The following is a 17,978-nucleotide window of genomic DNA, read 5'->3' as shown; positions in this document are numbered from 1 at the left end:
ATTTGGCGATTTCCACCATTGGCAATGCCTGTAAAATATCTCATCTTTGTGTTTGTCGACACTCTGATATCAGACTGGTAATATTATAGATTTCCATTACCAGGAATCAGATGAGGAAGGATCCATATCATGTCCAATCATGAAGCAGATTTCTGGCCTCACTCATGTAAGGGTTAAATTATTATAGACCGGGGTCTGACATCACTCCTAGTCTTATCACCGACAGGCGGCCTGGAGAAATACTCTTCAGAAACAATGACACAGATACAGTGCTGTAGTTTTCTCCAAGTAATTCTGATGAGCTTTTGTCTCTCGTTTATAAAAGAAAAATAATGATGATACAACATTATAGCTACACCCCATGTGCATCATGGGACCTTTTAGTTATGCAAACAATTATGTTCCAGACATACAATACATAACAAACTTAGCTTATTTACAGTACAACAGTATCTATTCCTCAGAAATCACTGAATAAACGGGAACAAGCTAATTTCTGAGAGATAGCTTCATGGGAACCCGCGTAGGAGAATTCCTAAGGCAAAGAACAAGTTATGTGACATTTAAACAAGTTATTGACAACTTAGCATGATATACTAAAATGGATACTAATCCTAAGATGGAGTCATAGTGGTTTAAGACGAACTCTACATATTCCTTCAATCCCCTCTTAAAACATTAATCTATATGTTTTCTCTAACTTTGCATAATAAGAACAAAAAGGGAGAGGCAAAATACCTTACATGTCTAATCTGGGGTTAAGCCCCTTACTTGTCCTATAAGTTTTCATATACATGATGTATTGCAATATGTCATTACGTGGTTGATGTACCCTCTCCATTAGACACATACAGCATTCATAACACAGATCTAATATCAGGATGAGAATCATAATCATCACTATAATTAGTACAAAATCCTTGAGCCATGAGAAGATTCCAACAAAACCAAAACTTTCTCCTCCAAAGGGGCTCCAGGATTTTGTAATGTTCCTAGCTTGTGTCATTGTAATATTCTGTGTATGTGTGTTCCCACAGATACTTTTAATTGCACCCAAATCTTCCGGGTGATAGATACAGTTCGTTATGACCCAGTCAGGGACAAAAATAATGACTACGGTTGTCAAGAGCAACAGCCAGAGTCTGCCAGAGTCCTTGGCTATGAGCACAGTCATTTTGATGATTCAGAGTCTAAAACACCTGCTTCACTCGCTCTTCGAGGGCTAAAACCACCTGCTGCGCCTCCTTTTTCCTTGTATTTTATCTCTGGGTCAGCTCGTGTTCTAGCAGCTTGCTTCATACTCTCCTTGTGTAAGGGTTTTACATGGCTGGCATGGATCCAGGCTTGTTGGTTTTCTACCAGGACTGCAGTACACATCATGGCCACCACCTTGGTTTCTGGTCCGAACGGGTATCCTCCTTTTCTGGTCTGTGCCAGTTGTTTCACCACGACCCAGTCACCGGGCTGGAAAGGATGTGTAGGCAGATCCTGTGGAGTAAGAGGAGAGGTGCAAGCAACATTTCTTTCTACTTGATCTAAAGTTTCAATTAGTTTTCAGACATACCCTTCCCTAACCTGGTCTAAATCTCCTGTTTCCAAAACTAAAGGTGTCCCAGCTCAAGGTGTAGGGAACAGTCTACACATTAGGACCTCAAATGGAGAGTAACCTGTAGTCCTGCTGGGAGTCATTCTGATCTCAGCCAGGATTACAGGCAACATCTTTTCCCACTTGTGGAAAGTACCTCCTGTAGCTTTCCTGAGTTTATCCTTAATGGTCCTATTCATCCTCTCTACTATCCCTGAGCTCTGTGGATGGTAAGGGATGTGAAACTTCCATTGCATTTTTAATGCTTTAACTAATTCTTGGCATAGTTTTTGATATGAAAGCTGGGCCATTGTCTGAGTTTATCTGTAGTGGGCATCCCCATCTAGGAATCACTTTCTCTGTGAGTATGCAGACCAATGTTTGGGTGTCTTCTCTTGTGGTTATGAAGGCCTCTGCTCATCGTGAGAATACGCCCACGATGACCAACAGATATTCCTCTTTGGTGCCTTTCTTGAGCATGTGAGTAAAATCAATCTGTAGATGTGTGAAGGGGGTGGTGGGATATGGAAGATGTTCATGTTTTGCCTTGTGAGGAGTATTTGGATTGTTTCTAATGCATGTGATGCAGCGTGCTACATAGTCTTTTGTTAGTTTGGTCAAACCTGAAATGTAAAAATCCTTTAGTAATACTTCACATGTGGTTTTCCACCCTCTATGGCTTACTCCATGGTACTGAGCTATGAACAACGGTGCACTGGCTGCAGGGATACATGGTTTCCCCTCTTTGAGGAAAAGACCGCTTGTGGACTTTTCCCATTTTTCATCTTCTTGTTATAAATCCTCATCCTCCCCTTCTGAATGTTCTTCTTTCCCCCAGTCTTTTAGATCCTCATCTGTGGCATGTTTTTGGAGTTCTATCAGTGCATGGTCCAGGAGACTAATTTCCTGTGTCAACATTGGCATAGCAATCTGTGCTTCTTGTGTGGTGGCTGCAGTTTTAGCCACTTTGTCAGCAAGAGGACCATCTAGGGGACCATCGGACCACACCTTAGGATTCACTGGTATTTCCTGGACATCTGCTAGGATTTCTTTTGCTAAGTATATAGGGTTTTCAGGGCAAAAGATGTTCATTTTTGATGACTCTACCCTTAGTCCCCCTTCAGGAGTGGCTCTCACTGAAATTTGCAATATCCCCATAAGGCCTCTACCCAATAAACTGACTGGACACTTGGGTATAATTCTGAAACTGTGGACTATTGTAGGACCCATTTCTCCCAGGTCTACCTCTATTGGAGGGGTTTGGAAGGTTTAAGTGGGGAGGCCGTTAATTCCCATAGAAGGTTCAGCTTGGATCATCTCTCCATTCTAAAATTCTTGGGACAGTGTGCTGCAAGTAGCACCACTATCTCCAAGAAATGGTATATCCCTACCATTTACACAGAGGGATATCATGGGTTCTTCCCTGTAGTGGAGAGAAATCAAAGGAAAAGCTGGTTCCCCACCTTCCGAGCAACTTCATTGTGGGACCTGAGTCCCCCAGTCGACCTGAAACCTCGGAGGTCTTTCTGTGGAACCTGGCATCTGTTTGGATTCAAATTTGGAACCCCCACTTATCTGTGGCTGCCTCACCTCGTGAGGGCAGTTCCTTTTCCAATGATTAGGGTCCCCACAATTGAAACACCCCATCTTTTGTGGCTGTGTATTCATATTAGGATATGGTGACCTTGAATAAGGTCCTCGACCCCTAAATCTGCCTCTTCCTCTGCCCCTACCTCTCTGGTACATGGCTGTTTGGAAGTGGGTACTTATTGGTTTCTCTCTGGGCACCTCGAAATACCCTGCTGCATCCTTTTCTGTTAAAGCCTTTTTAAATGCATCATGTGTTTGTCCTGGCCAATCTGAAATTTGTTGTTTAACCATTAATTGCTGCTGTGGTTTTAAGTTGTTAATGAAAGTCTGTATCATTAGTGTATGTCAAACATGTGTTAATTTTAAACCTGCATCATGAGTCCAGACTGAACTGAAACATGTCCAGAACTTGAGTACTGATTCCCCTGATTTATGCCTGCAAGCTACTGCAGTGGGCAGTGAGGATTTATTTTTAAATGCTCTACTAAGTTCCTTTTCTATCTCCTCCCACATTATCTTCCTTCCAGATTCTTTGTTTAAGGGATAATCAGTAGCTGGTGTATTAAGAGCAATAGGGATATTAATACTAGGGACCTGTGCCCAATCCCATTTGGATGTAGTCCCCACTATACCATCTATGATTAATCACATGTCTTGGGTGAAATTCCTGCCTCTGCAAGCTTTTTTAGGTAACTCAATGTACCCCCAGGGGCTGTAGTGGGCTTGGGACAATTTTTGACCAAATCATTCATCTCATGTAATTCTAATACCTTGATTACTAAAGTGTCTTCTACGGTTAAGAAGGGATACTGTTGTACTGCTGAGATGGCGAGATTTCCACTTCTTAATGTTTTTACTATTGGGCTGATGGGATGGAAGGATCTTGGCAAGCTCTTGAAGAGGGGATTGCTACCACTAGCTTCCCCTTGTCCCTCCTTTGCACCCCCTAGTTCTGAGTCTGAATCTTCTTTACCCTGGATTGGTGGGGAAACAGTCCTATCACTCCCCTCCTGGGTCTTGGGGGACCCTTGTTCCTCCTCTATCCGTACTGGTGTTGTGCCTCTGGCTGGTCTGGCTGGCCCGGCTTGGTAAACCGCTGCAGCCAAGAAATCTATTTCATCTTTAGTAAATGACTGATGGTGTGAGGGTTGTGGGTCATAAACCTTGAGCGAGGGATACAGTTTTGTTTCTGAATAATAAGAGGGGAGTGGGATAGGGAGCGGGGGAGCTGTAGGAGGACACATCATTCTCCTTTGCTCCATGGCATGCAGTCCTGGTGCCTCTTTGTTTCTGGGATTCCTTCTCACCTTTTTATCTGACCTATCATACCAATAGGGCGCATAAGTCAACCAATTCTCTCCCGCTTTTTTTCATATAATCCATGTCCCAGGTGGGATCACCTGAGAAATATGGAAAGGCTTTCTTGTCTCCCAGACATAAGCCCTTTATCATATCCATATGGAAGGTATTGTTCTGTCCTTCCCTGGTGAAGGGGTCACAGCTACCCATGGCTCCGGTCCAACCGGACAAATTATCTACCCATGGATTAATGTACACATAATCTGTCCCACAGACTCGGGCTACATAACATTTGCATGTCTCTCCCTGTTCGGGGGGAGGAATTGGTTTAGTCATTCTGGAATCCATTATTTTTTTTTTCTTGGCAAAATGCCAATAAGCACTCCTTATGGCTAGAGGTTCCCCTGATCATAAGCAAGTTTTGTTCGTTATTACTTTTCTTATTTTTATAACCAAACAATTTTTATTTATATTTCAAATTTTTTGGCAGAGTGCCAACAGGTTCAAACAGTGCCTTCAATTGCGGTAGTACTAATGCTGCAAACAGTTCCACTATCTATTACGGTTAGTGAGATATTAGCACTTGAACCCTGTTGGCAAAAAGCCAAATGTCCAAATTTTGCACATGGCTTCCCCTTCGCAAGAGATGTCAGTAGCAAAAAGATTTATTCAAATAACATGTGTTGATCAAAAGTTAGCCTCATCAATTTATGTATTACCTTAAGAAAGTGTTATTAACGCTCTACCCATATTTTAATTGGTAAAAACGTCCCTAATGTCACAATACTTCAAAGACCTGGGACAGACTTGATAAGTCTCCCCTGCTCTTCGAATAAGTGATATTACTCCCTTCACTGTCAACCCTTCTTGAAACACAAATTTGTAAATTAAACCTTAAAACTTGAACCCGTGGTTTGCCTTCTCTAAATAAGGGTCCCTTTCCTAGTTTAGAATGATAACCTCCCGGGACACTGGCTACAAGATATGTCCGAGGACCAATATAACAGAATAACAAACCAGTAATACAATCGGGACACTTTTGAGACATTTGTTAGTACATAAAAAGAAATTAACCTGGATCTTATTATTCAACTGTATACAGATAAATAAATCAGCAGAAGCTAAACACTAATAAGCCTTAAAGCAATAATTTCAGTATAAGACATAGTTCTGTCAGACCACCCAATATTTTATTTCTCTTTTTATAGTAGGTATACCTTTTAATTATAGTGATCTTCCCAAGACCCCTTTTTCCTGAGTCCTTCCCAAGGATTCTCTTTATAAGTTCTCTAAGAACTTTTTGTCATAAGTCTATACTTATAATATTCCTTTTTAATTCTTTCCCTAAGATGACACTGAACTTCTGATTACGGCAAGGAAAAGAAAATATTTCTACTCACCGAATCAATGCCATTGAGTCATCCTGCTGACTACGCCAGTTTGTAAGGGTTGAATTATTATAGACCGGGGTCTGACATCACTCCGTCCTATCCCAACAGGCCTGGAGATTACTCTTAAGAACTTGACACAGATAAACAGTGCTGCGGTTGCTCAGAATGATCTGATAGCTTTAATTCTTGCTTATATAGACAAAAAATGGTTATACAACATTATAGCTACATCCCATGTACATCATGGGACCTTCTACAGTTATGCAAACAATTATTGTTCCAGACATATGATACATAACAAGCTTATCTTATTTACAGTACAACAGTATCTATTCCTCAGAAATCACAGAACAAACGGGAACAAGCTAATCTCTGAGAGATAGCTTCATGGGAACCCGTGTAGGCGAATTCCTAAGGTAAAGAACAAGTTATGTGACATTTAAACAAGTAGAACAAAATGGATACTAATCCCTAAGATGGAGTCATAGTGGTTTAAGACAAACACCACATATTCCTTCACACCTCAAGGGTTGTGTGGGATCCCTGATGTACAGGAAGACAGGACTTCAGTGAGGAACAATTCCCTCACTCAGGACAGGAATACGGCTTCTCCCCGTGTGAGATCTCTGATGTCTGTAAAGATTGAATTTCAGTGAAAAACATTTCCCGCACTCAGGGCAGGAATACGGCTTCTCCCCCGTGTGAGATCTCTGATGTGAGTAAAGATTGGACTTCACTGAAAAACATTTCCCGCACTCAGGACAGGAATACGGCTTTTCCTCCGTGTGAGATCTCTGATGTTTGTAAAGATTGGTCTTCTGTGAAAAACAATTCCCGCACTCAGGACAGGAATACGGCTTCTGCCCTGTGTGAGATCTCTGATGTCTGTAAAGATGCGACTTCACTGAAAAACATTTCCCACACTCAGGACAGGAATACGGCTTCTGCCCCGTGTGAGATCTCTGATGTGTGTTAAGATAAGACTTCACTGAAAAACATTTCCCGCACTCAGGACAGGAATATGGCTTCTCTCCTGTGTGAGATCTCTGATGTGTGGAAAGACTGGACTTCTGTGAAAAACATTTTCCGCACTCAGGACAGGAATAAGGCTTCTCTCCTGTGTGAGATCTCTTATGTGTGGAAAGACTGGACTTCCCTGAAAAACATTTACCGCACTCAGGACAGGAATAGGTTTTCTCCCCCGTGTGAGATCTTTGATGTGTGTTAAGATCGGACTTCACCGAAAAACATTTCCCGCACTCAGGACAGGAATACGGCTTCTCTCCTGTGTGAGATCTCTGATGTGTATAAAGATTAGACTTCTGTGAAAAACATTTCTCGCACGCAGGACAGGAATACGGCTTCTCCCCCGTATGAAATCTCTGATGTTTGGAAAGATTGCACTTCAGTGAAAAACATTTCCCGCACTCAGGACAGGAATACGGCTTCTCCCCCGTGTGAGATGTCTGATGTTTGTAAAGACTGGACTTCTGTGAAAAACATTTCTCGCACTCAGGACAGGAATATGGCTTCTCCCCAGTGTGAGATCTCTGATGTGTGTAAAGATTGGCCTCCTGTGAAAAACATTTCCCGCACTCAGGACAGGAATACGGCTTCTCTCCTGTGTGAGATCTTATATGCACAATAAGATGGGATTTAGAAGGGAAACACTTCCCGCACTCAGTACAGGAAAAGCTCTTCTCTGTTGGAAGGACAGCACCCTCCCTCACAGTCTGAGGTTCCTCAGGATAAGAGGAATACGATGGTCCATCTACACTGTGTGGTGCCGGATGGACATTTGAGGTAGTCGGGTTTTCTCCTGGACTATACTGTGTGATGTCCTCATCTTCTACTTTACAGTCTGGAGACAAAGTGAGACAATCCTCTGAGGTTTTCCTCATCTCCCGTCCATCTACTAAAATAGAAATAAAAAGATTATTACTAGACATGAGCAGATTGGTTCCTGCTGTGCTCCAATCAAATCATCAGATATAAAACATCCAGCTGGTAAGAAATGGGTGTAACTAAAGAGAATACATATTATGTGTATATATAGCAGTGGGTAGAGGGGAGATAGCAGAAGTCAGGACTATGTAATGTACAACATAGATTATATAGTGCATGGGTCAGGAGTATGTAATCTACAACATAGAGTATATAGTGCAGGGGTCAGGAGTATGTAATGTACAATATAAATGATATAGTGTAAGGGTCAGGACTCATAATATTGGTATTCAGTAATCAGTAGAAGCCTAAATGTTTACATGCGACGAGTTGCAGAGGTCCCACACTGCTGCCTCCCATCTCCTGAGACTGCACTCAGTGACTTGGGTCTGAAACTATACAGACATATCCCTCCACCTGGCACAACCATCAAACAATAAATCAAGTAACCCTGGGAGAATCGTTCTGTCAGAGGTCATGCTAGTCCTGGGCATGAGGTAGAAGACCCAAAGCACATACCCAAGGTGCCTAGGTAGAGCAACATTTATGGTGAAAATCAACCCTTTGCTATCAGCTGAACCCCAGAATTTCCATAAATGTAGTCTAGATCCATCAATTGTGTCTGCAGCACAGAGAAGGAAGATTATCACCCAGTCCTTGCCCTACTCTGGACCAATCAGTGAGCAGTATGGGTGGAGGAATGTATTTAGTGTTAATGACCCACCTGTGCTGATCTCTGTAGGAGTGTCCTCCTCTATAAATGTCCCCATTATTCCATCCTCCTCCATAGACTGCTGATCATCCCTCACATACCTCTCTTCTTCTTCTGATTTAACCTCAAATTCTATATCGATTGGATCTCCACTCTAAATCAAGAAAATGAAAGTGAATATCATCCGTAAACAATAGGATTTATTATTGTGACATAAAATCCACACATCATCTCTAGGAGTCCATGTTCTAGATGCTCCATCCCACCAACCTTGTAACAGTGATGGATGGTGTGACCTTCCTGTGTGGAATCCCGGGAATACAGAGGACAGGGACATCTCTCTGGTGGGTTCCTGGTATTAGGTGGCTCCATCATATCCTTGTGTCCTTCTGAAAATTCCTCCATCACTCCATACTCCTCATCCTCCTCTTTATACTCTTCTTTAACATCAATATTATCATCCCCGAGGTTTCCACTCTGAAAGATACAATAAACCATTCATTGTAACAAACATGCTGTGTATAAATCAGAACTACCAATAATTGTCAATCATCTACCTGATGATGGTGAAGGATGGTGTGACCTTCCTGTGTGGAATCCCGGGAATACAGAGGATGGGGACATCTCTCTGGTGGGTTTCTGTAGCTGGATGACTCCACCATGGTGTCCTGGTACAGATCTTTGTGCTCTTTTAGAAACTCTGACTCCTCCATCACCCCATCCTCATCACCCTTCTCTTTTATCTCTTCTTTAACCCCAACTTTAGAATCTCTCAGGTTTCCACTCTGAATATATAAAAAAAATGACATCAATTGTAACAATGCAGATAATCTACAGATCCTAATAATACAATAAGTGACTGTTCCTCATCTACCTGATGATGGTGAGGGATGGTGTGACCTTCCTGTGTGGAATCCCGGGAATACAGAGGACGGGGACATCTCTCTGGTGGGTTCCCATTACTGGATCCATCTGTAGGAAACACACACACTGACTGAATACATTGTTTCTATGTGTTTATCAGATGATGGGGGATCTAGGTGGAGCCTCCGTACTGCTCTCTCCTTTACAATAAAGTCTCCTCTTACCCGGTGATGTGAGGGGAGGCTGATTGTCCATCATGATGTCCTTGTAGAGATCCTTGTGTCCTTCTAAATACTCCCACTCCTCCATGGAGAAATAGACAGTGACATCCTGACACCTTATAGGAACCTGACACACACAATGATACAGTCACCATCCAGACACATCCCTTGTCTGTTACTGGATAATGTCCCAGAATTCCCAGCACCGCTCACCTCTCCTCCATGATCTCTCTGGTGACTTCTAGAATCTTCTTTGTATTTCTCTATTCTATCAGGGAGGGAGGTGGAGGCAATGTGATGGTCATATGATCTCCAGACTTCACAGGAGGAAAACTCTAGATCTGAAAATAAATAGCAAAATCAAATATATTCCTTGAATCCTCCTCACCTCACCATTCAGTTTTCCGTTTTATTAAAGCCCCACTTCAGACTGAAGTATAATTTACCCACACAGAACCTCAACACTATGCAGGATAAAAGCTTGTAGCAGGCAGTCTGATGTCATCACATACAATGCAGGACCAACAGTCCCACTTTGCTAGTGAGGATGCCAAGGGTCCGCCCACATCCTAAGAGCATCAGAAAACAAAAAAGAAAGCCAGATGGAGGGAGGGACATTTAGGGGGGCTGTGAGGTCATTGTGATGTCATAGGACATGTAGACTCTGGATGGAGGGACATTTGGATGGGGAGATTTGAGGGGTCCTCTATATGAGGCTCCTGTGAAAACCAAATCATTCCTTCTGGGTGTGTCTTTCCTCTCCTAAACTGAAGAGAGAACTTTGACCTTTACCATACAGAAATCTGTCAGGAATCTGTGAAAGTAAGCTCTCATGTGATCAGGTGACATGTGGAGGAACGGAGTGTAAATAGCAGACAATTTTCTCCGGAGCTCCTAATGGTGGGGATGGATTTTGCTGAGTGCTGGTGCCAAGTTTCCACCCCCCAGGATCACTGCAGGTGTGGAGAAAAGCTGTGTAAGAGGATATGGAGGAGAGATGAGGAGGAGATCCAGGAATCAGGATAAAGGTCAGGACAAGTAACAGACGAGCGCATCCAAGAGATGAAGCCGGGGTCACTACACAGAAAATCAATCCAAGGAAACAACAGGCAGGACGAGGAATAGCAAGAAGGAGCTCAGAGACAAATGAGAATATTGCTCAGCCAATGGGAGATTATCTCAGCATGACTTACATAATGAAGGAGATGAGGGGGAAGGGGGGAGTCACTTAAGGTGGGGCTTGACAAATTTGCTTTCAATCCAGGAGCCAGCTACAAAAGTTAGGAGAGTTTTGAGAGGAAATGTGGGTTATTGGCACCTGGGGCAGGGCAAGTAATTTGTGAGGTGCAGAACACAGGATTTGGGGTGCAAGGTGCAGGAGAAGGGTGCAGGACATGGGGTGTAGGGTGCAGAATGCAGGACATGGGGTACCAGAGAAGGGTGTAGGTCACCACAGGACATAAGATGCAGGAGAAGGGTCCAGAGTGCAGAATGGAGGACATAGTTACATAGTAGGTAAGGTTGAATAAAGACAATAGTCCATCCAGTCCGACCTGTGTAGGTGCACTTGTGTCAGTGTGAATAATCAATTCCCATATCCCTGTATGTTGTGTTCTTTAAGATGCATGTCCAAGAGTCTCTTTAAAATATCAATACACCCCGCAGCCACCACCACTTGTGGAAGAAAGTTCCACATTCTTACCACCCTGACAGTGAAAAAACCCCTACGCAGCTTAAGGTTAAACTGATTCTCCTCCAATCTCATTGTGTATCCCGGTGTCCTCTCACACCCCCTGAGATTGAATAGCTTTTTTCCTATCCTGGGATCACCACTGAGATATTTGTAAATAGCTATCATATCTCCTCTCAAGTGTCTTTTCTCCAGCGAGAATAAATTTAGCGCTTGTAGTCGTTCCTCGTATTTGAGGTCCTCCAGCCCCCTAATTAATTTAGTTGCCCTCCTTTGAACTCTCTCCAGCACATTCCTTCTGAGGACTGGTGGCCAAAACTGGACGGAATACTCCAGATGTGGCCTGACCAGAGTTTTATAAAGAGGAAGAATTGTGGTTTTATCTCTGGAGAAAATGACCAGTTACACTTACTGGTAACGGTGTCTCTTGGAAGTCTTCCAGGACGGCACCCTGAGAGATAACTGGTCCCACCTGACAAGAAACACAATCAAAGAAAAGGTCAAAAAACCCCGCTCCTCCCTGTGCTCCTCAGTTGTGAAAAAGTATTGACCCATACCAGTGCACGAGAGTGAGAACCACCTCAAATGTTCATACAACACCAACACACAAAAAACGGGTGGGAAGTAGGCCTGCCATTCTGGAAGACTTCCCAGAAACACCGTTACCGGTAAGTGTAACTGGTCATTTTCTCAAGTCATCCTCCAGGATGGCACCCTGAGAGAAGAACAAGTAGCTCAGGCCTACCTTTGGACGGGACAACAGCCTGTAGAAACTTTCTACCGAATGCCAAATCCTGAGGTGACAGCAGTTCCATCCTGTAGTGCTTCCAGAAAGTGTTCTGGTTTCTCCACTTAGCTGCTCTGCAGATCTGTTCTACCGATGCTCCAGCCCTTTCTGCCCAAGAGGTCGCCAGAGACCGTGTAGAGTGTGCCTTAGGACTAGTGGGAACCGCTTTACCAGCCTGCTCATAGGCTACAGAAATGGTCTGCCTAATCCACCTTGCTTTGGTTGCTTTTGATGCTTGCTGACCCTTCTTCTGGCTGCAAAAACCAACTAATAAGTGACTGGACCTTCTAAAAATCCTTCACTCTCTCTAAATAAACTAACAGACACTGTCAGACATCTAAACAATGAAATTAACTTTCCTTCTCGTTCTGAGGATTGGCACAAAATGAAAGAAGGACGATCTCCTGCATCCTGTGGAACCGTGAGGCCACATTCGGAAGGTACAGGGGATCCTGCCTAAGGATAATCCTGTCTTCAAATAATAAGAAAAGGGGCTCTTTTACAGACAGAGCCTGGAGATCACCTATCCTCCTGGCCGTTGTAATGGCCAGCAGGAAGGTTGTCTTAATGGCAAGTAATTTAAGCGGGATATGAGCCAAGGGCTCGAACGGTGCCTTGGTCGGGGCTCTGAGGACTAGGGTAAGATCCCATGGTGGAAATTGGTTAATTTGCACCGGGGATATCCTCTCCCAAACTGACAAAAATCTCTTCATCAGTGGGTTCAGAGCCAGTCTCCTGTCCAAAAAACTGGACAAGGCTGCCACCTGGACCCTGAGTGTCTTAGTAGCTATATCCTAATCTGCGCCATCCTGGAGGAAATCCAGGATTGCAGGGATCTTCTGCTGGGAAGTCCCCCTTGCCTTACACCAATGCAAGAAGACTCCCCAGAATTTGGCGTAAATACGCCTTGTAACCGGTGTCAATTATTCTCTCTGAACACCCCCTCTGCCGCAGGCTCTCCCTTTCAAGAGACAGGCCACTAGCTTGAAGAAACTGGGGTTTGGGTGGCAGACTGGACCCTGTAGGAGAAGGTCCAGGGTAGGGAACCAGGTCCTCTTGGGCCACCAGGGAGCGATTAAAATCAGTCTGCCCTCGGACTGACTCAGCTTCTGCAATATTTTTGGGATCAGAGCCAAGGGGGGAAAGGCATAGGCCAAGTGGAAGTCCCAGTCTTGGGTAAACACGTCCACCCCCTCGGATCCTTTCTCCCTGAACAGTGAAAATAACCTCTTCACCTTCCTGTTCCCTCTGTGCATGAAGAGATCGATCTCCAGTCTGTTGAAGCATCGACACACGAGGGAGTACACTTCGGGGTTCAATTCCCACTCTCCCTGGTTAATCGCTGTCGGCTGAGGTAGTCCACTTCGACATTGCAGACCCCCTTTATATGCACTGCTGAAATTGAGGGGATCCTTTGTTCAGCCCACTCCAGGAGTTCCTGAGTCAGGCCCAGCGCAGGACCTTGTGCCCCCCCCCTCCCCGGTGTTTCAGGAAGACCACCATGCTTGAATTGTCGTCAAGGATCTGAACCTCTTTCCCCCAGATTCTTTCTTTTAAAGCTTCTCTGACCATCAAGAGCTCCCGGAAGTTGGAGGAAGAGCCCCTCTGAACTTGGTTCCAGACATCCTGGGCCCGAAGTTCTTCCAGATGGCCCCCCCTACCCCAGGCATCAGTCGTCATCCTGAGGGATTGGAGCTGAGTCTAGAGGTGACCCTCCCCCAACCTCTGAGGGTTGAGCCACCACTGCAAAGACTCCTTTACCCCTCCTGGAATGGAGACCTTTTCATCTAAGGTTCCCCTTTTCCTGTCCCAGTAGGATATGAGGAACTGCTGGAGAGTCCTGGAGTGGAGCCCACGGCACCGCAGGAATTCAAGCTGTCATTAACCCGAGGAATCTCATAACTCCTCTGAAGGAGACTTCCTCTGCCTCTAGGAGGAATGAGACTGCAGCTATCAGGCCCTCTACTTTCCCCGGGGGCAACACAAACTTCTGTGCTGCAAATCTACCAGGAACCCTAGGTAAACCTTGGTCTGCGCCAGAATCAGAGACGATTTTTCCTGGCTGATTAACCACCCCAGGGACTCCAAGGTACTTACTACTTTGTCCAGGTCGGACAGTAGTAGATCGTGACTCTGGTTGTAAACCAAAAGGTCGTCCAGATAGGGGATCAGCTCTATCCCTTGGAGATGGAGGTACAAAACCACCTCTGCAAGGATCTTTGTGAAAACTCTTGGGCTGGCTGACAGTCCAAAGGGTAGGGTGCAAAATTGCCAATGCTCCATGCCCTATCGCAAACAATAGAAATTCCTGGTGCCCTGGAAGAATGGAGACATAAAGATAGGCGTCTTTTAGGTCTATCGTGACCATAAACACCTCCTTCAGAAGATGCTTTCCGACTTCTTGTACCATAGAAACCTGTTTAGCCTTCTTGAATGTATTATAAGGCGGTACTTTCCCGAGGACTTTGGGACCACAAAGATGTGAGAATAAAACCCTCAACCGTGTTGCTCTACTAGGACAGGTACTATAACACCCTGCTCTGCCTAAAGCTCTGAAGAAAACCCACCGCTTTCAGCGGAACCCTGGGTGGGTGGGTTAGAAGGAAGCTTAGGGGAGGTGAGGAGAGTAGTTCGAACCTGTAGCCCTCTCTTATTATCTGTAGGATGTGGGGGCTTTGAGTGATCCTTTTTCACTGAGTGAGAAAGTGAGAGAGCCTCCCCTCCACCCTGACGTCACTTGGTATCTTTGTCAGTGGATTTTGGGCCGGAAAAGAGACCTCCTTTTTGCTTGCCCTTACCAACTCCCCATTTCTTGCCTTTCTTCTTATCCCTGAACAGGTTCTTAACCTGGGGGCCTCAAAAAAAATCTTCCCCTATCTTTCTTAGGCTTTACCGAAAACTTCTCTGTAGACCTAGAAAGGGCCTGGTCCAACCCAGAACCAAAGAGTAGGGAACCCTCAAAAATGTAGACCTCACAAATGTGTCTTGGATGTGTTGTCCCAATCCCAGGTCTTAACCCACAAGGCCCTCCTTGCAGAATTCAGAAGAGCCACGGGCTTAGCAGTTGCACGTACTGTTTCGACCACTGCTTCCTCCAAGTAGGCCACGGCTCTACCAATCACCTCCAAGGAGTCCAAGACCTGTTTGTACTTGGAAGTTCGCGACACATGGTCCATCAACTTTGTGACCCACATGTCTGCGTTCCTGGCCACACTGGCCTATGCCAAGGCTGGACTAATGGCCGCAGCATCGGCCTCCCAGGCCCTGCGCAGAAGGGTCTTGGACCGTTCCATTTGGTCCCTGATATTGTCCTGGTTACTCCTGTAAGTCCTGTTTCTCAGCACCTTGTGGGGATCTTTGTGGCAGTGCAGAGGTGGCGCCATGTTGGAGATTCGGTCCCGCTCCTTCCTCTCTGTTCTGCCGGAGGGCTCTGCAGGGACACAGGCAGCTGTGGGTGGAAGCAGGAGCCGATGGTGACAGTAATGCAGCCGTGGAAAGGAGAAAGATCGGCAGCGGGAGCTCAGTGAGATGAGTCCTCTCATGCCGCTGTCCTGTCCAGTCCACCCCTCACTTCACAGGTCGGGTGCCATCGTCTCCTCCTCCCCTCCCCCTCCCGCCTGGCCCCGCTCCGAGCCACATTCCTGTCTGAATAATGTGTCCGGGTTTCAGGCAGAAACATTATTCAGACCAACAGTGAGAATGACAAGAGCCCAGGGGCCAGGACACCATTTCTAGTCACCATGGTGACCTGGGATTTGTTGAGCCCTGACTTATGGTGACCATAGAGACATGGAAATTCAGCTGGTTCAGCAGGGATCGGTCACATTTCCATCCATGTGTGGTCACTGCCGGATAAAAGTCACTCCATCAGCGGCTGCAGCCAATAGCTTCATCACTGATCTGTGTATTCTGAGAGCGGAGGAGCGCCCCCCATTGTCAGAATACAATAGTGCAGCGGGGAGGATTCCCCCATCCCCCTCCAATGTGTGGATGGGGGAATCACTTCAGTTTTTTACTCTCATCCCGCTGGATGAATGATAAAACGGAACCATGTATGGCCAGCTTTGGAAGGAAGATATATTAATCATCAACTGATCCCCCTGAAGGGGTTAATCTACATATTACCTCCTCTGCCGCCAGATCCTGCAATATGCACGCCCTTCCAAATGGAATGTCCTGTGTACATGACATCACTTCCTGTCTGTTTTCCATAGAAACTTCCTGTCTGGGTATAAGTGAGATCACCACCTTGTGGAGCTCAGAGGAACTGCAGCCTCGAGAAACTTCTTGTAGTGTGAACACGGCCTTGTGCTGTGTGTATGTACTGTATATCCTTATAGATGGGTCATCTCCACTCCCACCAAGGGGGATAGAAATATATTACTGCTCGGGGGGGAGACATTTTGGCCCCTTTGATTTTGCAGTAAAATTGATTGCAGATTTAGTCATGTAGAACATCTGTTATATGGATACAAAGAACCCCAGCCGAGAGTAAAGGGTGGAAATGGCTCCTGATCCCCAGATTTGGGCAATTATGTCACCAATATAAATAGAATAAAACCGGCGCTATGTGTAACAACTCAAATACCTACAAAAATAACTTATACCGGACTGCTGCTGTAACAAAGGTAAGTGGTGTAGTGGGTAGCACTCTCACCTAGCAGTAAGAAGGGTCACTGGTTCGAATCCCAACCATGACACTACCTGCCTGAAGTTTGTATGTTCTCCCTGTGCCTGCGTGGGTTTCCTCCGGGTACTCCGGTTTCCTCCCACACTCCAAAGACATGCTGGTAGGTTAATTGGATCCTGTCTAAATTGTCCCTAGTATGTATGAATGTGAGTTAGGGACCTTAGATTGTAAGCTCCTTGAGGGTAGGGACTGATGTGAATGTACAATGTATATGTAAAGCGCTGCGTAAATTGACGGCACTATATAAGTACCTGAAATAAAATAATAATAAATAAGTATTCCCTTTATCAACTAGAAGAGCATTATGTGTCACAGCGCTGTCCTATTGTGTGTGCACATAAATCATCACAAATACACTAAAATATGTGGTGTGCGGGGCACCGAGGAGAAGGATAACCCGGAGCATTGAAGGGTACATCGTATTTGGAGCGGAAGCCCCCAGGGACAACTTCATTGGAATCCTAGACGCCACCGAGTGCCGGACACTACATGCCGATTACCCCTGTAGGGGTGTAGGGAGCTGGTGAGTGGGGATCCTTGAGGGGGAGCACCGGAGTCACTGGATATCAACTGTCGCTGTCACTAAAGTCACTTTACACAGAAACTTTGAATTTGGTGGAACTATATGGAATTTTTTCAAGCTGGGACTTTCACAATTAATTTTTCATATTACATTTTTTATATTTAATCTGGTTCAAAATGTTTCACAAGTTTTCACATTTTTTCTTATTACTATTGTATTTCTTTTAACGCTGATGAACTGTGTTAGGACTGTATTCAGCTGCCCGATTGTCTGTTGGGGAGATAATGTGGTAACACGTATATCAGATGTTATATTAATAGTTGTAAATTGATTAATGGTCAATGATTACCTAATACACTAGTTGGGAGGAGGATTTTAATTACATCTATTTAATCCCCTCCACGCACTTAGGGGGGACGTTTACTAGATTATTTATACATCTTGGATTAACTGTCACTGATGTGGATGCATTCACACCTTTTTATACAATAAGGATCCATTTGTTTGAACACACTAGCACGGGACATTAATCCCAATGAGCACATATTCACTTTACAATTTTATTTTGAGTTGAGTGCACATTTGCTCATCCAGACGAGATTATATATCTAACTAGGTATCCAACACAGGTAGCGCCACTTGCCCCTATCTATAAACTCGCTTTTACATTCATATATAAAGT

At 44.8% G+C, this 17,978-nt stretch overlaps 2 protein-coding genes across 4 annotated transcripts in view; one reads left to right on the top strand and one right to left on the bottom strand.

The window, feature by feature from the left end:
- LOC141122000 (uncharacterized) overlaps nucleotides 1-17,978 on the top strand; it is a 146,884-nt gene that overhangs the window by 85,263 nt on the left and 43,643 nt on the right. The window lies entirely within an intron of this gene.
- Nucleotides 318-16,287, bottom strand: LOC141122005 (uncharacterized). Of its 2 annotated transcripts, XM_073611795.1 has the most exons (8): nucleotides 16,209-16,287; nucleotides 9,820-9,947; nucleotides 9,610-9,733; nucleotides 9,396-9,493; nucleotides 9,079-9,306; nucleotides 8,792-8,998; nucleotides 8,534-8,675; nucleotides 318-7,780 (listed from the first exon to the last, which is right to left on the bottom strand). In XM_073611795.1, the coding sequence occupies exons 1-8, from the start codon at nucleotides 16,267-16,269 to the stop codon at nucleotides 6,432-6,434; spliced, it is 2,337 nt and encodes a 778-aa protein (XP_073467896.1). In that variant the 5' UTR covers nucleotides 16,270-16,287; the 3' UTR covers nucleotides 318-6,431. The 2 variants fall into 2 exon arrangements, with proteins under 2 accessions (XP_073467896.1, XP_073467897.1); XM_073611796.1 differs by lacking the exon at nucleotides 9,079-9,306.

Source organism: Aquarana catesbeiana, unplaced genomic scaffold (genome assembly GCF_042186555.1).
Source record: "Aquarana catesbeiana isolate 2022-GZ unplaced genomic scaffold, ASM4218655v1 unanchor237, whole genome shotgun sequence".
NCBI lineage: Eukaryota > Metazoa > Chordata > Amphibia > Anura > Ranidae > Aquarana > Aquarana catesbeiana.
The sequence above is the reverse complement of the archived record's forward strand: the minus strand, read 5'-3'. Positions and strand labels throughout refer to the sequence as shown.

Bases quoted from the DNA above. Each gene is read 5' to 3' on its own strand.
- LOC141122005 (XM_073611795.1), bottom strand. From the start codon at position 16,269: ATGTACACAGGACATTCCATTTGGAAGGGCGTGCATATTGCAGGATCT. The intron at 9,494-9,609 runs GTAAGAGGAGAC...TGTTTCCTACAG, and splicing joins GCCTCCCCTCACATCACCGG to ATGGATCCAGTAATGGGAAC. The intron at 9,307-9,395 runs GTAGATGAGGAA...TTATATATTCAG, and splicing joins CCATCCCTCACCATCATCAG to AGTGGAAACCTGAGAGATTC.